General features: G+C 49.2%; 1 protein-coding gene across 1 annotated transcript; it reads right to left on the bottom strand.

The window, feature by feature from the left end:
* Positions 1 to 3,762: 3,762 nt before the first annotated feature.
* OAS1 (2'-5'-oligoadenylate synthetase 1) lies at positions 3,763 to 17,090 on the bottom strand. Its single transcript, XM_047828700.1, has 6 exons — positions 16,805 to 17,090; positions 13,501 to 13,789; positions 11,181 to 11,365; positions 6,623 to 6,855; positions 5,681 to 5,834; positions 3,763 to 4,270 (listed from the first exon to the last, which is right to left on the bottom strand). The coding sequence occupies exons 1-6, from the start codon at positions 16,988 to 16,990 to the stop codon at positions 4,112 to 4,114; spliced, it is 1,206 nt and encodes a 401-aa protein (XP_047684656.1). The 5' UTR covers positions 16,991 to 17,090; the 3' UTR covers positions 3,763 to 4,111.
* Positions 17,091 to 24,194: the final 7,104 nt, after the last annotated feature.

Below are 24,194 nucleotides of genomic sequence, written 5' to 3'. Positions count from 1 at the left end.
TGGCATATTACAATGGTTACAGCATCATTAAAGACGATTAAAATAAAAAAGATGATTAAAATTAATAAGGAGACACTCCAAGTTCATGGATGGGGATTCTCAATAGAACAACAGCGTCTTTCTTCCTAAACTAATTTATGTAATTCCAATCAGATGCCTCCCCATATTTTGGGTGGGACTTCACACAGTGAGTATAAAATTAACATAGAAAAGGTCAGGAGAAGGCTTTTGTGGGTTTCCCCCCTAATATAAGATTTTTTAACAAATGTTTATTTTTGAGAGAGACGGAGTCAGAGCGTGAGCGGGGAGGGGCAGAGAGAGAGGGAGACGCAGAATCCGAAGCCGGCTCCAGGCTCTGAGCTGTCAGCCCAGAGCCCGACGCGGGGCTCGAACTCACGGACCGCGAGATCGTGACCTGAGCCAAAGTCAGACGCTTACCCGACTGAGGCATCCAGGTGCCCCTCCTGTAATATAAGATTTAGTCTTTAATCCATGTTGAGTGGCTTTTCGCGTATAGTGTAAGATAAGGCTCTAGGTCATTCTTTTGCGTGTGGGTATCCCACTTTCCCATTGCCGTTTGTTGAAGGCTTAGCCTTTCCCCATTGTGTATTCTTGGCAAATTGCTGCAGGTCAGCTGACTATATGTGAGGTACAGGCAAGACAAACAAAACTGGACAAGAGGGACGACATCAAACTGAAAAGCTTCTGTGCAGCAAATGAAACAGTCAACGGGGGAATAATGCAACCTATGGAAAAGGAGAAAATATTAGCAAACCGTGAATCTGATAAGGGGTTCATCTGCAAAATCATAAGGTGCTCCTACCAGTCAGTAGCAAAGACACTAATAGCCCAATTTAAAAACGGGCCAAGGACTCGAGTGGACTTTTTTCCGAAGAAGACCACAAATGGCCAACAGGTGTATGAAAAGATGCTCACCATCGCTAATCACCAGGGAATTGTAAATCAAAACCGTAAAGCTATGACTTCACACCAATTAGAATGGCTATTCCCGAACAAACGAGACACGAGTGTTGGTGAGGAGGTGGAGAACACGGAGCCTTTGTGCACTGTTGGTAGGAAATCCAGATGGACCTGCCTCCAGCTCAGGTCACGATCTCACAGTTCGTGGGTTCGAGCCCTGCGTCGGGGCTCCGTGCTGACAGTGCAGAGCCTGCTTCAGATCCTCTGTCTCCCTCTGTCTCTGCCCCTCCCCTCCTCATGCTCTCTCTCTCTCTCTCTCTCTCTCAGAAATAAACATTAAAATAAATAAAAAAAATAGTACTACTGTATGATTGATGTGGCTTTTCACTTAATCTACTGATGACTGTAACATTGTTTATAATCATGAAACACTGAGAAGATGACACAAGTTGGGAATGCAGACTGGTGCAGCCACTCTGGAAAACAGTATGGAGGTTCCTCAAAAAAACTAAAGATAGAACTACCCCCGCGACCCAGCCATTGCACTACTAGGCATTTATCCACGGGATACAGGTGTGCTGTTTCGAAGGGACACGTGCACCCCCATGTTTATAGCAGCACAATCGACAAGAGCCAAAGGATGGAAAGAGCCCAAATGTCCATCGATGGATGAATGGATAAAGATGGGGCAGACACACACACACACACACACACACACACACACACACAAAATGGAGTATTACTCGACAATCAAAAAGAATGAAATCCTGCCATTTGCAACTACGTGGATGGAACTGGGGGGTATCATACTAAGTGAAATTAGAGAAAGACAAAAAATCCTATGACTTCACTCATATGAGGACTTAAAGAGACAAAACAGATGAACATAAGGGAAGGGAAACAAAAATCATATAAAAAGAGGGAGGGGGACAAAACAGAAGAGACTCATAAACATGGAGAACAAACTGAGGGTTACTGGAGGGGTTGGGGGAGGGGAGGTGGGCTAAATGGGGAAGGGGCACTAAGGAATCTACTCCTGAAATCATTGTTGCACTACATGCTAACTAATTTGGATGTAAATTTTAAAAAATAAAAAATAAAATTAAAAAGTAAATAAAAAAAAATTAAAAAAAAATTTTTTTTCAACGTTTATTTATTTTTGGGACAGAGAGAGACAGAGCATGAACGGGGGAGGGGCAGAGAGAGAGGGAGACACAGAATCGGAAACAGGCTCCAGGCTCCGAGCCATCAGCCCAGAGGCTGACGCGGGGCTCGAACTCCCGGACCGCGAGATCGTGACCTGGCTGAAGTCGGACGCTTAACCGACTGCGCCACCCAGGCGCCCCAAAAGAAAAAAATTTTTTAAAAAAGAATCAGCAAAAAAAAAAAAAAGCCTCCTAGGATTCTGATAAGGATTGCTTTGAATCTATAGATCAATTTGGAAAGAGTTGACATCTGAGCCATATTAAGTCTTGCATTCCATCATACAGTTTATCTCTCCATTTATTTAGGTCTTCTTCAATTTATTGTGGAAATCTTGTGTACTTTTCAGGGTATAGATCATGCACACTTTTGTCAACTTTATCCCTAATTTACATATGTCCAATTTCCGATCTTTTTGCCAGTATGTAAAAACCCGATCAAATAATTTTGTACGTTGGCTTGTATCTTGCAACCTCGCGGAGTTCATTTGTTAATTTTAGTAGCTTTCTGAAGATTCCACCAGCTCTCTACATAAGCAATCACACAGTCTGTGCATAAAGACAGTTTTACTTTTTTCTCTCCAAAAAAAGAAAAAGATGACACGAGTGGATTATCCACTTAATTATGGTATAGTGCAATGCAGCCATTATATGTGATAGCCCAAATTTCCTACTCAGCATAGTGATAATTAGGATACATGTGACAAAGCAGGTAACAAAACCAGGTAGGGAGTAGAATCCCATTTTTATAAAAACACCACATACACAGGGAGACAGGGAGAGTCAGAGACAAGGCTGAAGAGACAGGTCCCAAGTGTTCACAGGTTGGCGGAAGGGACCGTGGAGTGTTTTTCTTTCTTTCTTTCTTCCTTCCCCCTTCCCTCCCTCCTTTCTTCCCTCCCTTCCTTCCCTTCGTTCTAATGATTTCTTTACTTTGCTAATGTTAAAGACAATAACCAAATAATGTCATGAAAAAGAAATGACGTTTGTGGGTTCAAGCCCCACATTGGGTTCTGTGCTGACAGCTTGGAGCCTGGAGCCTGCTTCATATTCTGTGTCTCCCTCTCTCTCTGCCCTCCCTCACTCATGCTCTCTCTCTCTCTCTCTCTCTCTCAAAATAAATAAACATTTAAACAAATTTTAAAAATTATCAGTTGTCAGGCATGTGACATTCTTCTGTTCGTGTGTGTGTACTAAGTCTCTGAGACCAGGTATGTGAATTACTCACTCGCAGCATACCTCGATTTGGACCGGCTGCGGTTCAAGGGCATAACAGCCACATGTGTCTGGAAGCTACCGCATCAGACAGGGCAGTTCTAAAAACTTTCCTAGATGACCAGAAGTGTAGACAGAGGCTGAATCAAAGCTGCTGGTCCTAGGATTATTTGTAATTGAAAATTAGAAGGACCCAAAGTGATCCAATTATTACAAGGTTCCATGCAAACGTCGGTCTATGAGGCAGGGATTTTTCGTCTGCTCTGTTCATTGCCGTGTTCCCAGCATCCAGAACAATGCTTGGCACACAGCAGGCACCCAATACACGTTTCCGGTTGAATCGGTTCATGTATACACACATATAATACGCGGATACACTTCTCGATGGTGTGATTTGCAGTGACTAAACATCCAACACACGGTATTTGCTGTTCTTTTTATTGTTATTGACGAGAAATTGGACTAGAACTCTCCCACTAGGAAGACAGAATACAGTTAAGGCTCTCTGGTTGTCTCTCAGAGAACATTGTCAGAGGTCAGGCTGGGGTAGGGTGGGGCTGCAGGGAACGTCATCTATGATGGGTTGAAAGACCACCGAATGAGAGAAGAGTGGGGGCCGGGAGACCTGGATTCCGATCTGAAGTCTGACACCCATTCACCGCTGCTTTGGGGGCTGCCTTCTGCTATCTGGATCAAGGGACTCCCCCCACCTCCAAAATGAGGGGGCTGGTCTGGATGATTCTGGAGCCCTTCCCCCGAAGATGGGCTGGCATTCAGAGGATGGCACACGTCCAGTCATCTTTCTTCTGGGGAATGGATGCTGCCAGGCCCGTGCTGAGGTTCTCAGAGGGTGCAGGACGCCATCCATAATCATGGTACTGATATGTCCTGTGTTCACAGGTAAACCAATCGTTTGGATAGTCTTCTTCAGGCTAAAAGGGTAAAGCACGTGATCACATTGCAGAGCTGATCCTTCGCCCCTTGGCACTGGGTCTCAGTGAGCATTGACAGTGTCACAGGCCACCCGGATCCCCCTGGAGGACGGACAAACAAGTCCCAGCTGCTGGGGAGGTGGGCAGCAGACAGACTCCTGGCCTTCAGGGCCGCCTCGGCTGCAGAAAGCCCCGTGTCCAAGGTGATGCCCATTCCTGAGTTGCCCACATTCAGGGACTGGTCCATGGGGGGTCTAAAGGGCTGACCACCCCAGACTGCGGCAGGGCAACTCTGAAGGCCACGGAGCCCCAGGACTCCCCCACGGAGGGGCTGGCCGAGACTCACATAGGGGCACACCCCCAGCTGGACTTCTCCCTGCGCCCACACCTGCTTCCTCCCCCTCCTTTCCACACCTGTTGGCTCCGATGGTTCTCCCCTAAAACACTCCTTCCCCGGGGAACCCACCTACAAGGTCATCAACGTCACCTGCTGTGCGAAAGACTACGGCCCTGGTGTGGGGGGTGGGGCAGAGATCCAAGTTCAGGCACTTCTGCCTCTTCCCGGCTGTGTGGCACGCCCACGTCCCTCAGCAGTGCGGAGTCTCCCGTGTGTGGGATGATACGCGTGGGGACGCTCAGAGCACGGCGGGCTGAGCCCTGGCACTGGAAGCCACCAACTTTGGATCTCCGCTCCACCGCGGGAGCTCCCGCGCTAAATGTCCTTGAGCAGGTGACTCTCTGAGCCCCTCTTCTCATAGGTAAGATGGGAGTAGGAAACACGCCTCAAAGGGTGTTGTTTTCATGAAATAATGTAGCCATCCGTTTGGGACAGAACCTGAGCCCAGAGCAAATATTCACTAAACGGTGGCTGTTATTGTTTATTATTATTCGCAGAGGAAGGAGCCCACGGGGGCTGTTGGAAGAGTTGCCTCCGGCCAGGGTAGTGGTAACTAAAGAATGAACTCTGGGGGCGCCTGGGTGGCTCAGTCGGTTAAGCGGCCAACTTCGGCTCAGGTCATGATCTCACGGTCCGTGAGTTCGAGCCCCGCGTCGGGCTCTGTGCTGACAGCTCGGAGCCTGGAGCCTGTTTCAGATTCTGTGTCTCCCTCTCTCTCTGACCCTCCCCCGTTCATGCTCTGTCTCTCTCTGTCTCAAAAATAAATAAACGTAAAAAAAAAAAAAAAAAAAAAAAGAATGAACTCTGGACAAGGGATATGCAAATCCCAGGAGCCCAGCGAAACGGGGCTAAGATGACGGAGAAAATGGAGCGTATCCTGAAACTGTATGACTAGGGGACCCTGGTAGCAAGAGGCCACTTCTTTGGAGAGAACGTTCTCCAGCAGCATGCGCCACACGGTGTGGAGGAGGTGGGGGGCAGGGAAGGACAGCAGAGGGGAAGCCGCAAATCACCTGCACGTTCCACGAGACCACCGGAGACCCATCCCTGTTGGTAAAGCATGGGTAACCCAGCCAGACTCTGGCCTCTTCTGCCAGCCGCTGCCAGCTGTACCGGTCTTTACCGGCCACGTTTCCTGTAGGGTCAGCCGGGTCCAGAATCACAGGCCTGGAGAGTAACAGTGAGAGAGGGACAGGTGAGGAGTTAGGGCTGTGTCTGGGGGATGAGAGCCTCCTGGCCCAGGCTGGGACTCAGGGTGGGAGTGGGGGGGCGCTGTTCCCCTGGGGGCGTGTCCTGACTGTCCTGCCCCCCCCCCCCCCCCCCCCCGTGGCGGGTGGTGGGCAAGGGGAGAAAAAGCCTGGCCCTTGGGTCTGACAGGCCTGGGTTTGAATCTCCCTTCTGCCCTTTATTAGTCGTTTGCTCTTGGGCAGGTCAGTTGACCTCTTTAAGCCGATTTCCTCATCTGTGAAATGGGGAGAGCAGAGGACACCTGTCTCATAGGACATGATGTGAGGGTGGAGACAGAACGTGGGGAATGTTCCGCACAGGACTCGGAACGTAGTAAGAGTTCAGTACACGTTAGCCGTAAGGACCGTAATTTTTTGCTTACTATATCAGAATGCGTTCGTCTTGCCGCAAACTCTTAATCCCTCGGGGCAACGAGCATTGTTGCTGTAGCTGTTGAAATTTTACTCGTGTTTTTGTTAAGGTTCAGGCAAGCTCCTGACTTCTCAGAACCTCAGTTTGCCCACCTGTAAAGTGGCTACATACTGCCTGCCTCACAGGGCGGGAGGCTGTAGGTTCAATCAGATGGGCAGTCGCAAAATGCTCAGCACGAGCCAGAGAAGATGATCCGTGAGCACGGAGCCCTCCCCCTCGCCCCCACTTCCAAGGTGCCACAGGGCACCAGGGGTTCCTTTCTGTGGGGAGCCGACCCACGTGGAGGTGTAGGGTACCTGGATTTATTGAGCTGTCTCCTCAGGTACTGTTTAATGATAGGGTTTTCAAAGTCGTAATAATTTGTCCAGTAGATGCAAAGCTCCCGGTAGTTCAGGACCAATACCAAGACGGTCTGGAACCCCCGAGCGGTGCTGAAATCTGTCTGCTTGTTCCCACGCTCCCAGGCGTAGACGGTCAGGAGCTCCAGGGCGTACTGGGGTGGGAGTGGCTTCCCAAGCTTCTCCTTGCACTGAGGAGGGGGAAAAGACCATCAGAAACATGCGCTTGTCCCGTCGTCGTGGCACAAAGCACATCTCCCAAGGGCCAAATCCGGCCTGCCGTCTGCTTTTGTCAATAACATTTCCTTGAAGCCAAAGCCACGCCCATTCATCTGTGTGTAGCTGGCTGGTTGAGGCAGAGACCACGTCCGTAGCCCCCAGAGTCTGAAATGGTCACTACCTAAGGCATTTGGAAAAGTTTTACTGACTCCTGGTTAAGAGCTTGAGCTCTGGATTATGCGTGAGGCGGGTTCGAGTCCGGGATCCACCAGTGTCCGATTCCGAGAAGACAACTCAGACCCTTGGAGCCTCGTTATTCTTACCTGCCAGGTGAGGGGGAATAACACCACCGACCCCGAACGGATACTGTGACAATTAACTGAGAGGAAGAACTTGAAGTGTTCCTAAGAGCCAAACAAAAGTCCCTTTGGAGTCAGATCGCTAACCCAGAGCGTCAAATGATTTCACAAAGAATTTATAAGTATCATGACCTGCACGTAAATGACCAGGTACACGAGGAAACGAGAAACCAAGAGTAATAACCAGCAGAAGAAAGAGGAAAATAGTAATAAGTCCACAGAACTTTTTTTTTTTTTTTTTTAGGGAAAGTAGTTACAAAAAAATTTTTTTAAGGTCATTTATTTTTTTTTTTTTTTTTTTTTTTTTTTAAATTTTTTTTCAACGTTTATTTATTTTTGGGACAGAGAGAGACAGAGCATGAATGGGGGAGGGGCAGAGAGAGAGGGAGACACAGAATTGGAAACAGGCTTCAGGCTTCGAGCCATCAGCCCAGAGCCTGATGCGGGGCTCGAACTCCGGGACCGCGAGATCGTGACCTGGCTGAAGTCGGACGCTTAACCGACTGCGCCACCCAGGCGCCCCTAAGGTCATTTATTTATTTTGAGAGAGACAGAGACAGTGTGAGCAGGGGAGGGGCAGAGAGAGAGGGAGAGAGGGAGAGAGAATCCCAAGCAGGATCTGCACTGCCAGCGCAGAGCCCGATGTGAGGCTCGAACTCACAAAACTGTGAGATCGCGACCCGAGCCGAAAATGAGAGTTGGACACTTAACCGACTGAGCCACCCAGGTGTCCCAGTCCACAGAACTGTAAATATTGAAGGATCAGATAGAGACTTTGAAATAACTAGGAATATTGTGTTTAAAGAAATGAAGAGCTTGAAATAGAGAAAATTAGAAGCCGTAACAAGTGGCATGGCATATTTGAAAATAAATAAAATAGAAATCATAGTATAAAAAACGATAATAACTGTAATTAATAAGTCAACAGCAAATTAGACACAGTTTGGGGAAAATTAGTGAGTTGGAGTGTATATTAGAATGAACTATCCGGAAAAAAGCACGGAGAGACAGAAAGATGTAAAATATGGAAGACAGTATAAAGATACGGAAGACAGAATGAGGTCTAACATTCATTAACTGGAGTTCCAGGAGGCAAGGAAGAGAGAGAAACAGTATTTTAGGAGAATGGCTGAGAGTTTCCAAACCTGATGAAAGAGATCCATCGGCAGATTCAGGAATCCCAGTGAACTCCAAACAGGACAAGTGAAAAAGGAATCATCATGAAGACACCTCAGGTTGAAATGAAACGAAATCGAAGACAAAGAGAAAAATATACATGCAGCCGGAGGAATCAGACAGTTTACCTACAAAGGGGCCACGGTTAGGCTGACAACTGACTCGTCACTAGTGACACCAGAAGACGGAGGAGTGACGTATTCCATGTACTGAAATGACCGCCAAATATATGGCAAAAATACCCATCGACAACGAAGGTAGAATCAAGACATTTTCAAGCAAACAAAAACTAAGAGTTCATTATCACAAGACAGTCACCAAAAAAATCTCCAAGGGGACATACTTCAGGAAGAAGGAACGTGATCCCCGGGGGACAGTTAGAGACGTAGGAAAGAGCTGACAGTGAAGAGCGTAGTAAATATGTGGATAGATAAAATGAGCACTGATGTTGTAAAATAATAGTAATGCTTTGCGGCCCTTGAAAATATAGAGACTTGAAATATACAACACAAGTAGCATGTGGGTTGGAGATGGTGATGGTGGTGGTAAGTGGGGTTAAAGGACGGCCAGTTTCCTGTATTGCTTTCCAGGAAAGGAGAGGGAGGGAGGAAGAGACAATTTTTTGCAGGACCATCTCGTTCATCGTAGAACAGTTAGTATCCCTGGCTTCTTCCCACTAATTGTCAGTAGCATCCTTGCCCCCGATCACCATGGTTACCAAAAGGCATCCTCATGAACTTTCAATGTCCTTGGGGCCAGTGTTAACACTTGTCGAGAACCACTTTTGTAAGTTCTAAAATGCTCAGGCTCCATGATCAAATTTCCTAGATCGGCAAACTTCAGGTGTCTAGCAAATACGTGATTTCTTGCTTTGCCTTGAAGATAATTTTTCAAGTAGGAAGGTTATCCTTAATTGCTTTCTTTCACCCAATTGCTCATCCAAGAATATACACGTGTATTATAAGATGTATATTACTTATCAGGCAAAGTCTTCAGTCGGAAGACCCAAGTTCAAGGCTTCGTTCTGCTCCTTATTAGCTGAAAGAGCGATCTGACTCTTACTCCTCCGGTAATACAGGCTTGATAATGATACCTCCCCTCGCTCAGCTCACAGAATGACCATGAAGATTAAGTGAGATATAGGATGTCTTAAAGTAAATGGAAATGCGTATCACATCCACAAAAGATTAAATATGATGAGCCTGGACAAGATGAACACATACTACATGCTAACTTTTATTATGTGCGCTCTTGCAGTGGCTCAAAGGAACCACATCCATGAGGATCGGCTGTGCCAGGCACCGTGTCACGTTAGGCCACGTTGCCCTTTGCAAATGAGAAAATAAGAAGCACAGAGAGGTTAAGTTGATGGCTCAAGGTCAGACAGCCAGGGAGCAGACAGAAGTGTGTGTGTGTGTGTGTGTATGTGTGGTGATAGCATTCATTAATTTATTCAACAATTACTTACTGAGCACCTATTATGTGCCAGGCGCTGTTCTAGGTTCCGGAGACGCAGCACTCAATAAAACGCACAAACCCCTTCCTTCGTGTACATTTTTAGCGGGAGAGACAGACACTAAACAAACACATAAGCAACTGCAAAGGTCCAAAGGCTGGAGCAGAGTCTTGCTGTTGGAGGAACGACAAGGGAGGCGGCATGGCCTGAAGGGCAGACATGGGGGTTCAGCGAGGTCAAGGGCAGATCCCGGGAGCCTCGCAAGGTGCCTGGGACCCAGGCGACAGCGATGGAAGTGCTGACAATAAATGAATTGCGGGTATATTTTAAAAATAGGACCAACACCATTTGTTGACTGGTTGGATGGAGGTGTGCATGTGAAGAGGTCAAGGTAGATGTACGGTTCAGGCCAGAGTAACTGGCAGAATGGGGCTGTCACGTGTTGGGATGGGAAAGACTGGGAGGAGTGTGACACCCTGGGTCCCCTGGCACCTGTCTCCCCCCTTCCTACCCAACCCGTCCTCCTCCTTCTCTCCTTCCCCACACATCCCCGCCTCTCCCTCGCCCCATCCCTCCCTCCCTGTGGGAAATAGGTTCAAGGATTCCTTACACTTACCTAACGAAGCTGAGGGCAGAAAGCCGGCGCCACAGGGTGAAAGCGCCCGAGGTTAGTTAGCGAGATATTGTCACAGGGTCACGAGTAACTTGCTACAGGAAGCTACTCTCCATCTGCCGCCGACACACTAGTGTGCTCTGACCACAACTTCGAACGCCCCTCGCCCCCCAGACTCTTTGCTTCTTACACACACAAGTTCATGCTTTACTATCTGATTGTTTTCTGCACATTCACCACGTGTGTATGATCTTGAGCGCTCAACAAACACGGACACGAAATCCCTGCTCGGGGCCCTCGTCTCTCCCCAGACATTAATTAGCCTCTCTCGTCTTCATTTCTGTGTCTGCTCTCTCGCTGGACAAGAGAGAGCTCCAGATTCCTGATCTGAGACACCTCCCCTTCCCCCCTCCTCTCCTCCCTCCCCTCTCTCCCTCATCTCCTCCCTCTTCTCCGCTCCCCACACCTCTCTCTCCTCCACCCTTCCCTCTATTCCATGCCCCCCTTCCTTCTCTCCCTCCTCCCCCCCTCCCTTCCCCCTCTCCCCTCCCTCCCCACCCCCCCTCCCTCTCCTGGTCCTCCTCCTTCTCCCCTCCCCACATCTCTCTCTCCTCCACCCCTCCCTCTATTCCATGCCCCCCTTCCTTCTCTCCCTCCTCCTCCTCCTCAGCTCCCCAGACAGAAGGAACTTACCAGTTGGTACCAGTGCTTCACTAGGCGGATGAGGCTCTTCACCTTGGTCGGACGCTGCCTCAGGAAGTCTCGCTGCAGCTCTGTGAAGCAGGTGGAGAACTCTCCCTCTAGGTCCAGGTCCTGGCACTCTTGGATTAGCTTGATGTAGACTCTGGGGTCAGGTCTGTAGGTATTGGTCCACTGCCCTGTTAGGGACAAAGCCATACGTAACTCTAAGATGTTAGCATCTCTGATGTTCGTCCGGCCACTCTGGGGCTCACTGGCCGTGGGGTGCGGCAGAAAGGGCGACGGGCCGAGCCAGGGGGCCCGAAGCCCGTCCCCAGCCTTCCCTTCTCCCATCTCTTCTGCCAACCCACCTCACCCCGAGGTGAGCCTCCTCACTGGTTCCTCCACAGCCCACTCTCGACCCAGAGAGGACTTTCAAAACCAGGTCACACCGCTTCCTGCTTCCCACATCTAGAATAAAACCCAGTATCTCCACCGTGGCCTAGGAAATTTGTGGGATCTCACCTCCTACCTTGCTCCCCTGCCGCTCCTACCTGGGGCCTTTTTTCTCTTCCTCAAACCTGCCAAGCTCACTCCTGTCTCGGGACCTTTGCACTTGCTGTTTCTTCTTCCTGGATCTTCCCATGGTTGGCTCCTTCTCATCCCTCAGCTCCGACGACGACGACGTCACCTCCTCAGAAACCCTCCCTCATCAAAAAGCCCTCCCCCTGCCACCTCCCGGTCGCTCTCCATCGTATCACTCTGCAGGCATCATTCCATTTATCTTGCTTCTATACTTAATGTCAGGCTCCAGGATAGAGGTTCCTTGTCTGGCTCATTCGTGGCCAGGGAGCAGTGCCTGGTACACAGTAGGCACTCAATGGATAATCTGTGTTTATCCTTGTTGACTGAATGTCTCCCAAACTCCGGTCGTGCCTCTCTTCCCATCTATTCTCCACGCTACCGTTGGACTAGGTTTCTAAAACACAAATCTGACCAGGTTACTCCCCTACTTGAAACCCTCCCACAGCTGTTCTGTTGTGTTCAGAAGAAACCCTTGACCAAGGAGGCAGGTTTCCGCAGGATCAGCTCTCCTGGCTCAGTTCCCGCTCACTCCTTCCCTGCCCTCTCCACTCCCCCCCTGCCCCCTCTACCCTCCCCACTCCCTCCCTGCCCCCCATCCTCCCCCCTCCTTCCCTGCCCTCCACACCCTCCCCACTCCCTCCCTGCCTCCCCCCTCCTTCCCTGCCCTCCACACCCTCCCTACTCCCTCTCTGCCCTCCCCCTCCTTCCCTGCCCTCCACGCCCTCCCCACTCCCTCCCTCCCCCCTTCCCTCCCTCCCCTCACTCTCTTCAGTGTCCACCAGTTCCCCCCACACATCCTCCCCTTTTCTCATCTCCAGTCCTTTGCTTGTGCTGTTCCCTCTGCCGGGCACGTCCTTCCTCCCCTTCTCTCTCCCCCTCTTATCTCTTTTGTAACCATCGTATGCCTGCGCCCAACACCGGACGTGGCAACAAGGAGAGATTCCCAAACTTTCTCATTTCCCGGTGCCTTTAGAGTTTCAGTATTTTCCCCAAGGGTCCCCTCTGCCCAAGAGGAGTTCCATGCACGGGGCTCAGTCTACAACTGAACAGTGGTGGTCCGTGCGGTGTCCCCCAGACGGCATTGTGTGTCCCTCAAAAACTTAAAATCTAACCTACTCCGTGTGCTCCCCGTGAGTGTTTTCACTGTGGCGTCCTGGGGTGCCTCGGCCTACGGTTGGGGAACTCACACTCTTGAACACCTACTATGCGCCAGGCCCCGTGTGACAGCTGAATGCGGATGCTCGCTCAATACTTAAGAGTAGGACATAGGTGGCACGGTTTTGCCAGCTTTCCGAATGCAGAAACTGAGCCCCTGAGAGGTTCTGCTTCCTGTCCAAACGCGGCTGTGGGTCGTCGATATAGACTCCAGCCCTCAGCACAAGTCTGGCAGGGTTTCCTCCTGTTTGGGGTGATAGATGAAATTCACGTACGGACCGCAGGCTGGATCTACACTGCCTCCCTTTCAGAAAGCTAAAATTTACACACTTTGCCACAAGTAGAGCCGGCCAGCCCAGAAGGTGTTCCGTAAGGGACGTCTTGCCCCCAAATTGCGCCAATTTGCTACTTAATGTCGCTCCTGTGGCCGGTCGTGACCTGATCCGTTCTAAGATCTCGACCCACCCCCTTCGAAGGGATGCCCCGTCTCGGTAAGACTCTCCGACTGTGGGAAAGTTCTGCTCTGAAATATGAAAAAAGAAAGCAGCCCTGTGGTGGGACAGAGGGGAAAGCCCTTGCGTCTGTGAGCGCTCACCCAGGACGTCAAAGGCAGGCAGGACATCAAACTCCACCCCCTCCTGGAGCTGGGGGGACCTGAGCACAAAGCTCAGGGCCCGGGGCCTCTCCCAGTGCAGACTCTGTACTTCAAACTGCACTGCAAACGTTTCCTCTTCTTGACAGGCTTCCAGCTGCCTCTTAATTTCCCGGATGAACGTTCCCCGGTGGTCAAGCTGCTCCTGAAAACTTGTGAGGTTACTCAGAAAGACCACGAGGTCGGCGTCGGATCGGCCTCTGAGGGTCGTGCCTTTGCCCGAAGAGCCACCCTACGACAGATGAGGAGAACGAGAACGGACATTTACCGAGAAGGGAGGGCCTCCCGAACGAAGATGATGAGAGCGGCCACTAACATTCTAGAGCATTAGCCACTGATCTGAGGGCATCGCCAGTCTTAAATTTTTTTTTTTCAGCGTTTATTTATTTTTGGGACAGAGAGAGACAGAGCATGAACGGGGGAGGGGCAGAGAGAGAGGGAGACACAGAATCGGAAACAGGCTCCAGGCTCCGAGCCATCAGCCCAGAGCCTGACGCGGGGCTCGAACTCACGGACCGCGAGATCGTGACCTGGCTGAAGTCAACCGACTGCGCCACCCAGGCGCCCCGGGATCGCCGGTCTTAACTCCCATAATGCCCTCAGCCTTATGGCTGACCTACACACTCTTGTTACCAGCTCCCACTTTACAGATGGGGAAACAGGTGCTCAGAGAGGTGACGCAGCGGCCCGGGGGGCACAGCTTGTAGGTGGCACAGATACAATTCAAACCCCGGCTGTCTCCTTCTCCAGTCTGTGTTCTTTACACCCTGTCCTTTACTATCTTATTACAGACTGCAGACCAGCCCTTGCTGGGTGGTCTACATGCATTATTTTACTTAATCTGTATACAGCCCGATAGGGCACTGGGCATGATGGATGAGGAAACTGAGGCACAGAGAGGTGAAATGACTTGCTCAAAGCCAGTAGGTGCTATCTGCTTTCAAAATTTATACTCTCTCTTTTTTTTAAGTTTATTTATTTATTTTGAGAGAGTGCACGCACCTGTGTGCACACGTGTGCAAGCTGGGGAGAGGCAGAGAGAGAGAGAGAGAGAGAGAGAGAGAGAGGGAGAGAGAGAATCCCAAGCAGGCTCCGTGGTGTCAGTGCAGAGCCCGATGCGGGGCCCGAGATCATGATCTGAGCCGAAATCGAGAGTCAGATGCTCAGCCGACTGAGCCACCCGGGCGCCCCTCAAAACTCATACTCTTAACCAGCTCACGATACTGTAGAAATGGTGAGTCCCCATTGCGGATGGGGGGAAAAGGGAACCCTCCCACACTGTTGGTGGGAATGTAGATTAGCGCCGCCACTGTGGAAGACGCTGTGGAGGTTTCTCAAAACATTAAAAATAGAAATACCATAGTATCCAGTAATCCCCCTATTGGGTATTTTGCCCAAAGAAAACGAACACACTAATTTGAAAAGATACATGCAGTCTTATGTTTACTGCAGCATTATTTACAATAGCCAAATTATGGAGGCAACCCGAGGGTCCATCCACAGGCGAATGGATAAAGAAGATGTGTATACACACACACACACACACACACACACACACACACAGGACTGTTACTCAGCCATAAAAAAAGAATGAAATCTTGCTATTTGCAACAAGGATGGACCCAGAGGGTATTATTATGCTAAGTGAAATACATCAGATGGAGAAAGACAGATGCCGTATGAATTCACTCATGTGGAATGTAAAAAATAAAACAAGCAAAAAGAATAAATTAATTTTTAAAAAATTAAAAAAAAAAAAAAAAGGCCCGGGGCGGGGGTGCCTGGGTGGCTCAGTCTGTTGAGCGTCCGGCTTCGGCTCAGATCATCATCTCACGGTTTGTGAGTTCGAGCCCTGCGTCGGGTTCTGTGCTGACCGCTCAGAGCCTGGAGCCTGTTTCAGATTCTGTGTCTCCCTCTCTCTCTCTGACCCTCCCCTGCTCATGCTCTGTCTCTCCCTCTCAAGAATAAATAAACTTAGGGACGCCTGGGTGGCTCCGTCGGTTAAGCGGCCGACTTCGGCTCAGGTCATGATCTCACGGTCCGTGAGTTCAAGCCCCGCGTCGGGCTCTGTGCTGACAGCTCGGAGCCTGGAGCCTGTTTCAGATTCTGTGTCTCCCTCTCTCTCTCTGACCCTCCCCCGTTCATGCTCTGCCTCTCTCTGTCTCAAAAATAAATAAACGTTAAAAAAAAAAAACTTAAAAAAAAAAGAATAAATAAACTTAAAAAAATTAAAAAAAAAAAAGAATGCTAGTTTATCACAGACGTTGAAAAGCTGAGCATCTGGGGAGACAGCTGGTGCCTGGACCCCCTTTATGGACCCCAGAGCGCTGTCCAGCTCTGTTTTTGCAGAGTATACACTTTACAGGGGGCAATACCAACAACTTTTCAGCCACACAGAGTCATCGGAACATTTAGCTGTTGTTGGCTGGAGAGGGGCTCTGGAAGTCATTTTGTCAGGAAAAAACAAACAAACACAATGCAGAAATGGTGAGTCCCCGGCCTGGCCACTAATCAGCAAATTGTTTACTAGAGCTGGGCCTCAGTTTCCCTATCTCTGAAATGGACGCGGCCGAGGATGAGGGTTCCTAAGCTTCAGTCAGGGCATTTGTTTAAAAGCTACAGGTGGAGGGGCGCCTGGGTGGCGCAGTCGGTTAAGCGTCCGACTTCAGCCAGGTCACGATCTCGCGGTCCGTGGGTTCGAGCCGCGCGTCGGGCTCTGGGCTGATGGCTCAGAGCCTGGAGCCTGTTTCCGATTCTGTGTCTCCCTCTCTCTCTGCCCCTCCCCCGTTCATGCTCTGTCTCTCTCTGTCCCAAAAATAAATAAACGTTGAAAAAAAAATTAAAAAAAAAAATAAAAGCTACAGGTGGAGTGGGGCGCCTGGGTGGCTCAGGCAGTTGAGCACCTGACTCTTGGCTTCGGCTTAGGTCACGATCTCACGGCTTCATGGGTTCGAGCCCCGCATCGGGTTCGCGGCCGTCAGCGCAGAGCCTGCCTCAGATCCTCTGTCCCCTCCCCTTCTCTGCCCCTCCCGCGCTGTGCTCTTTTAAAAATAAGCATTAAAAAAAATCACAGATGGAGGGTCTCACCCCAGAACCTATTCTGACAGGCTATGGTCATATGTGCTCGCTATGGCTAAGTCAGAAACCACCTGCCCTGAAGACCCGAACCTTTTGCTCTCTCTCTGTCTCTGTGGGAACTCTGGCCCACTCAGCCACCCCTTCCCCAGGCCAGCAGGCTTGGGCTCACCTTGACCACTTTGGACACCCGCACGGGGTGTGGTGCATCTTGGAAACACCTCTCCTTCAGGAAAGTGGAGATGATGTGGACGGCTTGTCTGACCTGCCTGCGAAAACGTGTGTCTGGTAAGAGATAGTCTTCGATGAACTTGTCCAGATTCCCGGCAGGGATGTCTTTGAGGTTCCACCCCGACATGATACTCAGGGCAGGCACAGCAGAGCCTGTGGCGGTGGAGCTGGCTTCTTGGAGCTGGCTTCTCGAAGCTGCTAACCTCTGTCCGGCCCGCTGTCTGAGTCAGTTTCGTTTCCTGGGAAGGGAGGGGCTTAGCCTAGCGAACCCGCCTCCCACCGGGAAACCTACCCTCTGGTCCTTTAAGGACGTCAGACCTTTAAGGACGTCTTCAGACTGTGCTGTTAAACTCCTGCACTTCAACCCACACTCATACCTCGCCTGGGATAAATCATAATTAAAAAACTGATGTGTGGTTTCCTGCTTCGTCTTTTTTGGTTGCTGACAAAATTGTTTTATAGTCTCTCGTGAGCTTCACGGCAGTATATGCACGTTATAAAATGGAAAAGAAGTCAGAGAAATCAGGAAGCATACAGACCATCCGGGACCCTAAAACTGAAAAATGTCCACTATAAAGGCTTTGGCATAGATCTTTTCAGAGATTTTTCTAGGTTCACACACACACACACACACACACAGTTACAGTTCTGTCTTTTTTTAAAATGTTTATTTTTGAGACGGAGAGAGAGAGAGAGATATTAGAGAGAGAGAGAGAGAGAGAGAGGGAGAGAGAACGAATGGGGGAGGGGCAGGGAGAGAGGGAGACACGGAATGGGAGGCAGGCTCCAGGTTCTGAGCTATCAGCACAGAGCCAGAAATAGGTCTCAAACTCATGAACTGTGAGATCATGACCTGAGCCAGAAGTCGGAGGCTTAACTGACTGAGCCACCCGGATGCCCCCCCCCCCAAACTCTTTTTTTTTTTAAGGCATCACGCTATATACATTTTTCCTTTGGACTAATAGGCTGAATTTCTTGCAGTGGTTTCAGGTTTACAGAAAAGTTGAGCAGAAAAAGCTCCTGTAACAGCGCTCCGACCGGCCTTAAGGGACAACTTGCTTCTTCAAGCTTCTGCGCTCCTCGGTTGCTGACCTGAGTCCCTTGGTCTGTGGCAGAACTCAGTTTCCCTGAAACTTGCAGACCACCAGGCTCGAGGAGAGAAGGACAGAACTTGCCCAGGCATGAGGCTGACCAAAAACAGCTGTCGCGCACGCCAGCCGTTCTGCTCAGGGGCGTGTCGGAGTACAAGTCACCGCCCGGACACCTACTTCTCCTGCCCACAGCCCCCCTCCCTCTTCCCCTGCCTTCCCCTTTAAAACCCTCTGGCTTGGCCTGGACAGGGAAGATGGTCTTTGAGACATCAGTCTACCACCTTCCCGGGTTGCCGGCTCCCTGAATAACACAACCCTCCCTTTCCCCCCATGATGGGTCTCCTGAGTATCGACTTTTGAGCAATGAGCCGCCGAACCCGAGTGCGAAACCCATTCTCTGTCCAGTAACAGATTGCGGCGAACAGCCAGGAGCTGTGTGTCTGACTCTCCAGCCCCCCCGGGGACTCCCCGAGACGAGCCGGAGGCCCACTTGTGCGTTTCCTGAGCTGGTGGCTGTCACAGTCGGAGCCAGCTGCTGGTGGCCAGCCGACCCAGCGGGACCCCTCACTATCTGGGAGGAAAAAGCACCCCACGCTGCTGGGCCACCTCCTTATGAGGCTCAAACTGAAGCACCTCCCAGATCAGCTTTAGCGGGCCTAGGGCTCCCCTGGACTTAAAGCTCCAACCTCAGATTAGCCCACAAGGGGCCCCGGGGAAACTGACAGGAGTCCGTGGATGGGCTTTTGAGCGGACACAGGTGCAACATATTAGGTATCAGAGCTAATTCAAGGTTGTTGGTTTAATTAAAACAGACATGTTTTTGGAGGTATCGGCATCAAATATAATTCAGATAATCAGCTTTTATTCGACCTGAATTTATTAGTTAAATTCATGTTGATTCTGTTACAACTTACCAGCAAAAAGGACTTAAAAGGATGATTTTTGTCTGTCTCGGGAAGTTTTCCCGGGGAATTAAGAACAAGTACATTAAGGTTTTTTTTAATGTTTACTTATTTATTTTGAGAGAGAGAGAGAACACAAGCAGGGGAGGGGCAGAGAGAGAGAGAGAACACAAGCAGGGGAGGGGCAGAGACAGAGAGACAGAGAGAGAACATAAGCAAGGGAGGGGCAGAGAGAGAGAGAGAACATAAACAAGGGAGGGGCAGAGAGAGAGAGAGAGAGAACACAAGCAGGGGAGGGGCAGAGAGAAAATCCCAAGTAGGCTCCACACTCAGCACAGAGCCCATCAAGGGGCTTGGTCCCAAGACTGTGAGATCATAACCTGAGCCGAAATCAAGAGTCAAGGACGCTTAACCGGATGAGCCACCCCAACGCCCCATAAACAAAGTTTTAAAAAAGAGTTTATAGCTAAACATTTTTTTTTTTAATTTTTTTTTCCAACGTTTATTTATTTTTGGGACAGAGAGAGAGACAGAGCATGAACGGGGGAGGGGCAGAGAGAGAGGGAGACACAGAATCGGAAATAGGCTACAGGCTCCGAGCCATCAGCTCAGAGCCCGACGCGGGGCTCGAACTCACGGACCGCAAGATCGTGACCTGGCTGAAGTCGGACGCTCAACTGACTGCGCCACCCAGGCGCCCCGCTAAACATTTTTTAAAAGAGATTTTGTTTTTAAGTAATCTCTACCCCCAACTTGGGACTCAAACTCGTAGCCCTGAGATCAAGAGTCACATGTTCCATCTACTGAGCCAGCCAGGGGCCCCTATCTATAAACTTTTATCTATCTAAAACTTTACAGTTTTGCCAGGGTAAATGGTAAATTGGATTGGGGTACCGGGGGGCTCAGTCGGTTGAGCGACCGACTTCAACTAAGGTCATGATCTCGCGGTTTGTGGGTTTGAGCCCCGCGTCGGGCTCTGTGCTGACAGCTCGGAGCCTGGAGCCTGTTTCAGATTCTGTGTCTCCCCCTCTCTCTGCCCCTCCCCTGCTCATGCTCTGTCTCTCTCTGTCTCTCGATAATAAATAAACGTTAAAAAAAAAGTTTTCTAAAAAATGATAAATTGGATTGAATTCACTGGATATCTAAGTCTTTTCCAGATAAGATAAAAGACCGAAACATTAATTACTGAATGTCGGTTTTTCTGCTTTTAGCCTCTTACTGTAGGGGAACTAAAGGTACTTGGGTCCAGGGGTGCCTGGGTGGCTCAGTCGGTTGAGCGTCTGACTTCGGCTCAGGTCATGATCTCATGGTTCAGGGGATGGAGCCTGATGTCCAGCTCTGAGCTGACAGTGAGGAGCCTGCTTGGGATTCTCCCCGTCTCCCTCTCTCTCTGCCCCCTCCCCCACTCACACTAAGACTGGACAAAATTAGCTTTAAAAATACACTGGTCTAAAATTAAATTTTGGTTTTTCTCTCTCTGATAAAAATACAGGATTTTTTTGAATTGTTGGTCTGCCCTTGGTGAGAAACTCTAAAGCTTTTTTTTTTTAATCTTCCCAGAAAAACAAGGTTTCTGTATTTGTTTCTACTGAGCCCTTGATTACTTAATAAAACTGAATCTTATCAATATTAAAGGAGCTAAGTTTTGCCCACAACTATATACCCTTGTTATTTGCCTTTCAAATCTCTCGTTGCCGCCTTGGTTAAATAAATATTTAAATATTAAGTTTTATAGTAGTCTGTAATCCTACTTAGGCCCGTGCTTTCAAACCTTTTGATATTTGTAACAAATTTCCCCCAAATTCAAGTTCTAAATAAAGTCTTTTTAACTAATTAGGGTTGTTCATTGGATTTGTGAGGCACATGGGAAGCAATGTCAAACAAACACTGGTAAACCTTTTTGGTTACATTACATGGGCAAAAGCCATGACTGTTCCAGAAATTAGATAAAATTCCTAAAATTAAAAAAAATTTTTTTTTTTTAATGTTTCTTTGCTTTTGAGACAGAGAGAGACAAAGCACGAGCAGGGGAGGGGAAGAGAGAGAGGGAGACACAGAATCCGAAACAGGCTCCAGGCTCCGAGCTGTCAGCACAGAGCCCGACGTGGGGCTCGAACTCATGGACCGCGAGATCCTGACCTGAGCTGAAGTCGGACGCTCAACCGACTGAGCCACCCAGGTGCCCCAAAATTCCTAAAATTTTAATATGCCCTGGCATGATGTCACCACTTAGAGTTCTAATTATGAAAGTGTTGTGTGTCACAAAAAGAACCAAATTTCCTTGTCAACTGCATCAGAATAAACTCTCATCAGATTTTTAACTGTAGCAGGATTCTCGCACACGGAGTTGTGACACCGAGGCTTTTCTTTCCAGGAAGCGGCTTTGTTCTTGCCGGCCCTGCTCGGTTGGGTTCGTGCCCAGAGAACTGAGCCCCGGATGCCACGTGGGGTAGTTTTTAAAGTATATTTTCTGCTTCCTTGTCTCCCATATAGGATAACACAGAAACACGTAGTCTGATTAAGTGGTCTCACGTTGCAAGGTCATGAGGGATGTTGTCACGTTCACGCATAGCCAGGTTACCTTGAGGCTGGTTTTGTTTTGTTTTTAATTTTCCCCTTTCCTTGGGGAGGGGGCCCTACCACATAACCAGGGCCATTTTTTGAGTCTCCTGCCATTTACAGTTATTGTTCTGATGCTCTTGCAAACTATGTTTCAGCTTCAAGGAAATTTCACGAACACAACTTTTAACACATACAGGTGTCCGATATCCTTAAGGTCAGAGAACTAAACTAAGCATTTCTAGAACTAATAGAAAAGCTCCACTCAGAACAAGAATGAACAACACGGGACTGACTGCATGGAGGTAGAGGACTAGAGCTTCTTACGATTCTTGTTTGAAACGTTGCTGGTTCTCTAATGTTTGTGTCACGGGAGGGTGGGCGAGACGCTGGTCCTTGTCTCACGGAGTGGAAGAATGAATCTCGAGCACAACAGAGAGTGAGTACAGCGATGGAGTTTGAGAGAAAGTATGAAGCTCTCAAGAGTGCGGAAGGTCCCGACGGGGTAGCCACTGAGGATTTCTGCCCCTGACTTTTTACTGGGACCTTATCAGAAAGTTTGTGAGACTCCACTCATGGCATCTAGCCCAGGCGGGTCCGGAATACGTTTATCCTTTTTTTTTTTTTTTTTCTTCCCCCAAACCCTGCAGCCTGCCGCCCAGGGGGTCCCTGATCTCGCCCTGCCTAATGTTGACCTTTTCCCCTATTCATTTGCACTTCCAGATTTAAGGAAACCTTTTCTCTTAAGATAGCCATGACTTCCAGAAATTTGACAAAATATTCTTTTGTAAAGAAATGGAAACATTTATCTTTTCTCCCTGCCCGAACCTTCCAGAAGTCGGAAACTCTCAACGAGTGTTCTTTCTTCCATGACAAGCATGAGGCTTTGACTGGAATGTCCTATTTGAGAGAGATGTGCACAGACTCAGAAATGGCCAGACGGTTTTAAGGAACAACGGTTCACTTGGAGCCAATGGAGCCCCTTGGAAATGTTAGCCTCATACCTTGCTTCCAGAGTTGTCAACAGCCTTACCAGGTGCGTAAAGGATGTCACTTCCTCACTTCCTGGTGGATACAGGAACCTCAGGAAATTTTGGAGGACCTCATGAAGAGAGGAATTCACCTAAATCTACCGGTGTTACAGGTGAATCAGACGGCAAATATTTGGTTCGGCTCTTGGCCTTAACGTTGTTAAAGGCTCAATCTGAATTTCTTTATAAAAAGTTCAGCAGAGCAGATTAAAAGGAAAAAAAAAACAACCCATAGGGTCAATCACTATTCTTGCTGTGCTTATGTAAATAATTAAACCTGGACTTACTTTACAAACATATTAGTATTAATTTGGCTATCTTTAATAGGAATGAGGGTGACTTTAGAGAAAAAGATTATGTTTCAGTAACACCGTGGATGTTAGATTCTGGTTCTGGCTGATCATCTTTGAGTGTTGGTTGTTTGCCTATAAAACCGGGCTGCATCCTGAATTCTTTTGGTTGCTGCTAGCCGGCTGTGCGAGAAAGACGCCATATTGATTAGCAATGTTTGCCATGAGCACGGGGCAAGGTTAGCAATGTCTGCATTGAGCACAGGGCAACAGTGCCCCCTGCCACTTTTGGGGGTGCGGTATGGCCTTAGCTGGTACCTCTTTCCATCTGGGGGCAGCTGGCTGATTTGTAGGAAAAACAGATGGACGTTAGGGCAGCGGTTTGCAAAGTCACCATGGGCGTGGGAAGCGGAAGGCCATAAGGCGTCAACCAGGAAGTATGTTGGAATGTACACCTTGTCCCCAGGGCGCAGGAGAGTCTGGGGGTGGGGTGGCAGGGAGAGCATGGGTAGTTTGAAAAGAAAATCTCCCCAGGTGATTCTAACATGCCTACTTCTTCCCCAGGATTGAGAACCCCCCTTTTGGGGGGGGAAGAAAAAACTTCTAACATGGCCTGGATGGAACTGGATGACTCCTTCTGGGAAGTAACCAACATTCCCGATAAATTGCTTCAACACTTTCGGGATAGATCATAGGGAGATTAATCATCCTTCTGGGGAGTTAGTTACCTCCTCAGCTCACTTTTAGGACCACCGAAGGCTATCTGTGAAGGCTCCTTGTAGGATGGAAGGTTCTAGAACACAAAGGAGGCGTTTGATGATCGGTGATAGTATTAGCCACTGTGTTAAGGACACTGTGCCGGGAGTCCCATGAAACAGGTTCTTTCCTGGCACTGCTGTCGTGAGCCGTTGGGTGTGTTATTCCCTTTCCCAGGCTTTGGGTAATTCCTCTGTGAGATAAGTGAGTTGATTGGACTAGGCCCTGGCCCAACTCTGTCATCTCTTTGGGCATGATCTGATTCCACGTGACCTTGGAATTTTCCCAAGGTTGGGCTAGAAGAGAGAAGAGGAGGGTTTGGGTACCAGGGAACAGCATTCAGCCATCACGGCCAGAAACCACATCTGTGTCCCCAAGGGCTGGAACGTAGCAGATACTCACTAAATACTGACTCTCCCAATAGCATCATGGGTCCTGACGGAGAGGAAGCACTTCCAGAAGCCAGAAAGGAAAACCCCAGGCCAGCCAGCTTTCCTGGATATTCCTACTTTATTTTTTGGCTACATCATCACTAAGAAAGGCAGTGGGAGGTTCTGCATGCACTGGAGGGTGTGTGTGGATTCTAGGCAGGGAGGTGGTTACATTTGTCAGGGACAGCGTGCACCCAGACCGGGGACACCGTGAGCTCGCTGCATGCTGATTCCAGCGCCCACACCAGCGTCGGGCTTGAGCAACACAGCC

This window comes from Prionailurus viverrinus, chromosome D3 (genome assembly GCF_022837055.1).
Source record: "Prionailurus viverrinus isolate Anna chromosome D3, UM_Priviv_1.0, whole genome shotgun sequence".
Lineage (NCBI taxonomy): Eukaryota > Metazoa > Chordata > Mammalia > Carnivora > Felidae > Prionailurus > Prionailurus viverrinus.
This window is presented reverse-complemented; position numbering and strand designations above follow the sequence as displayed.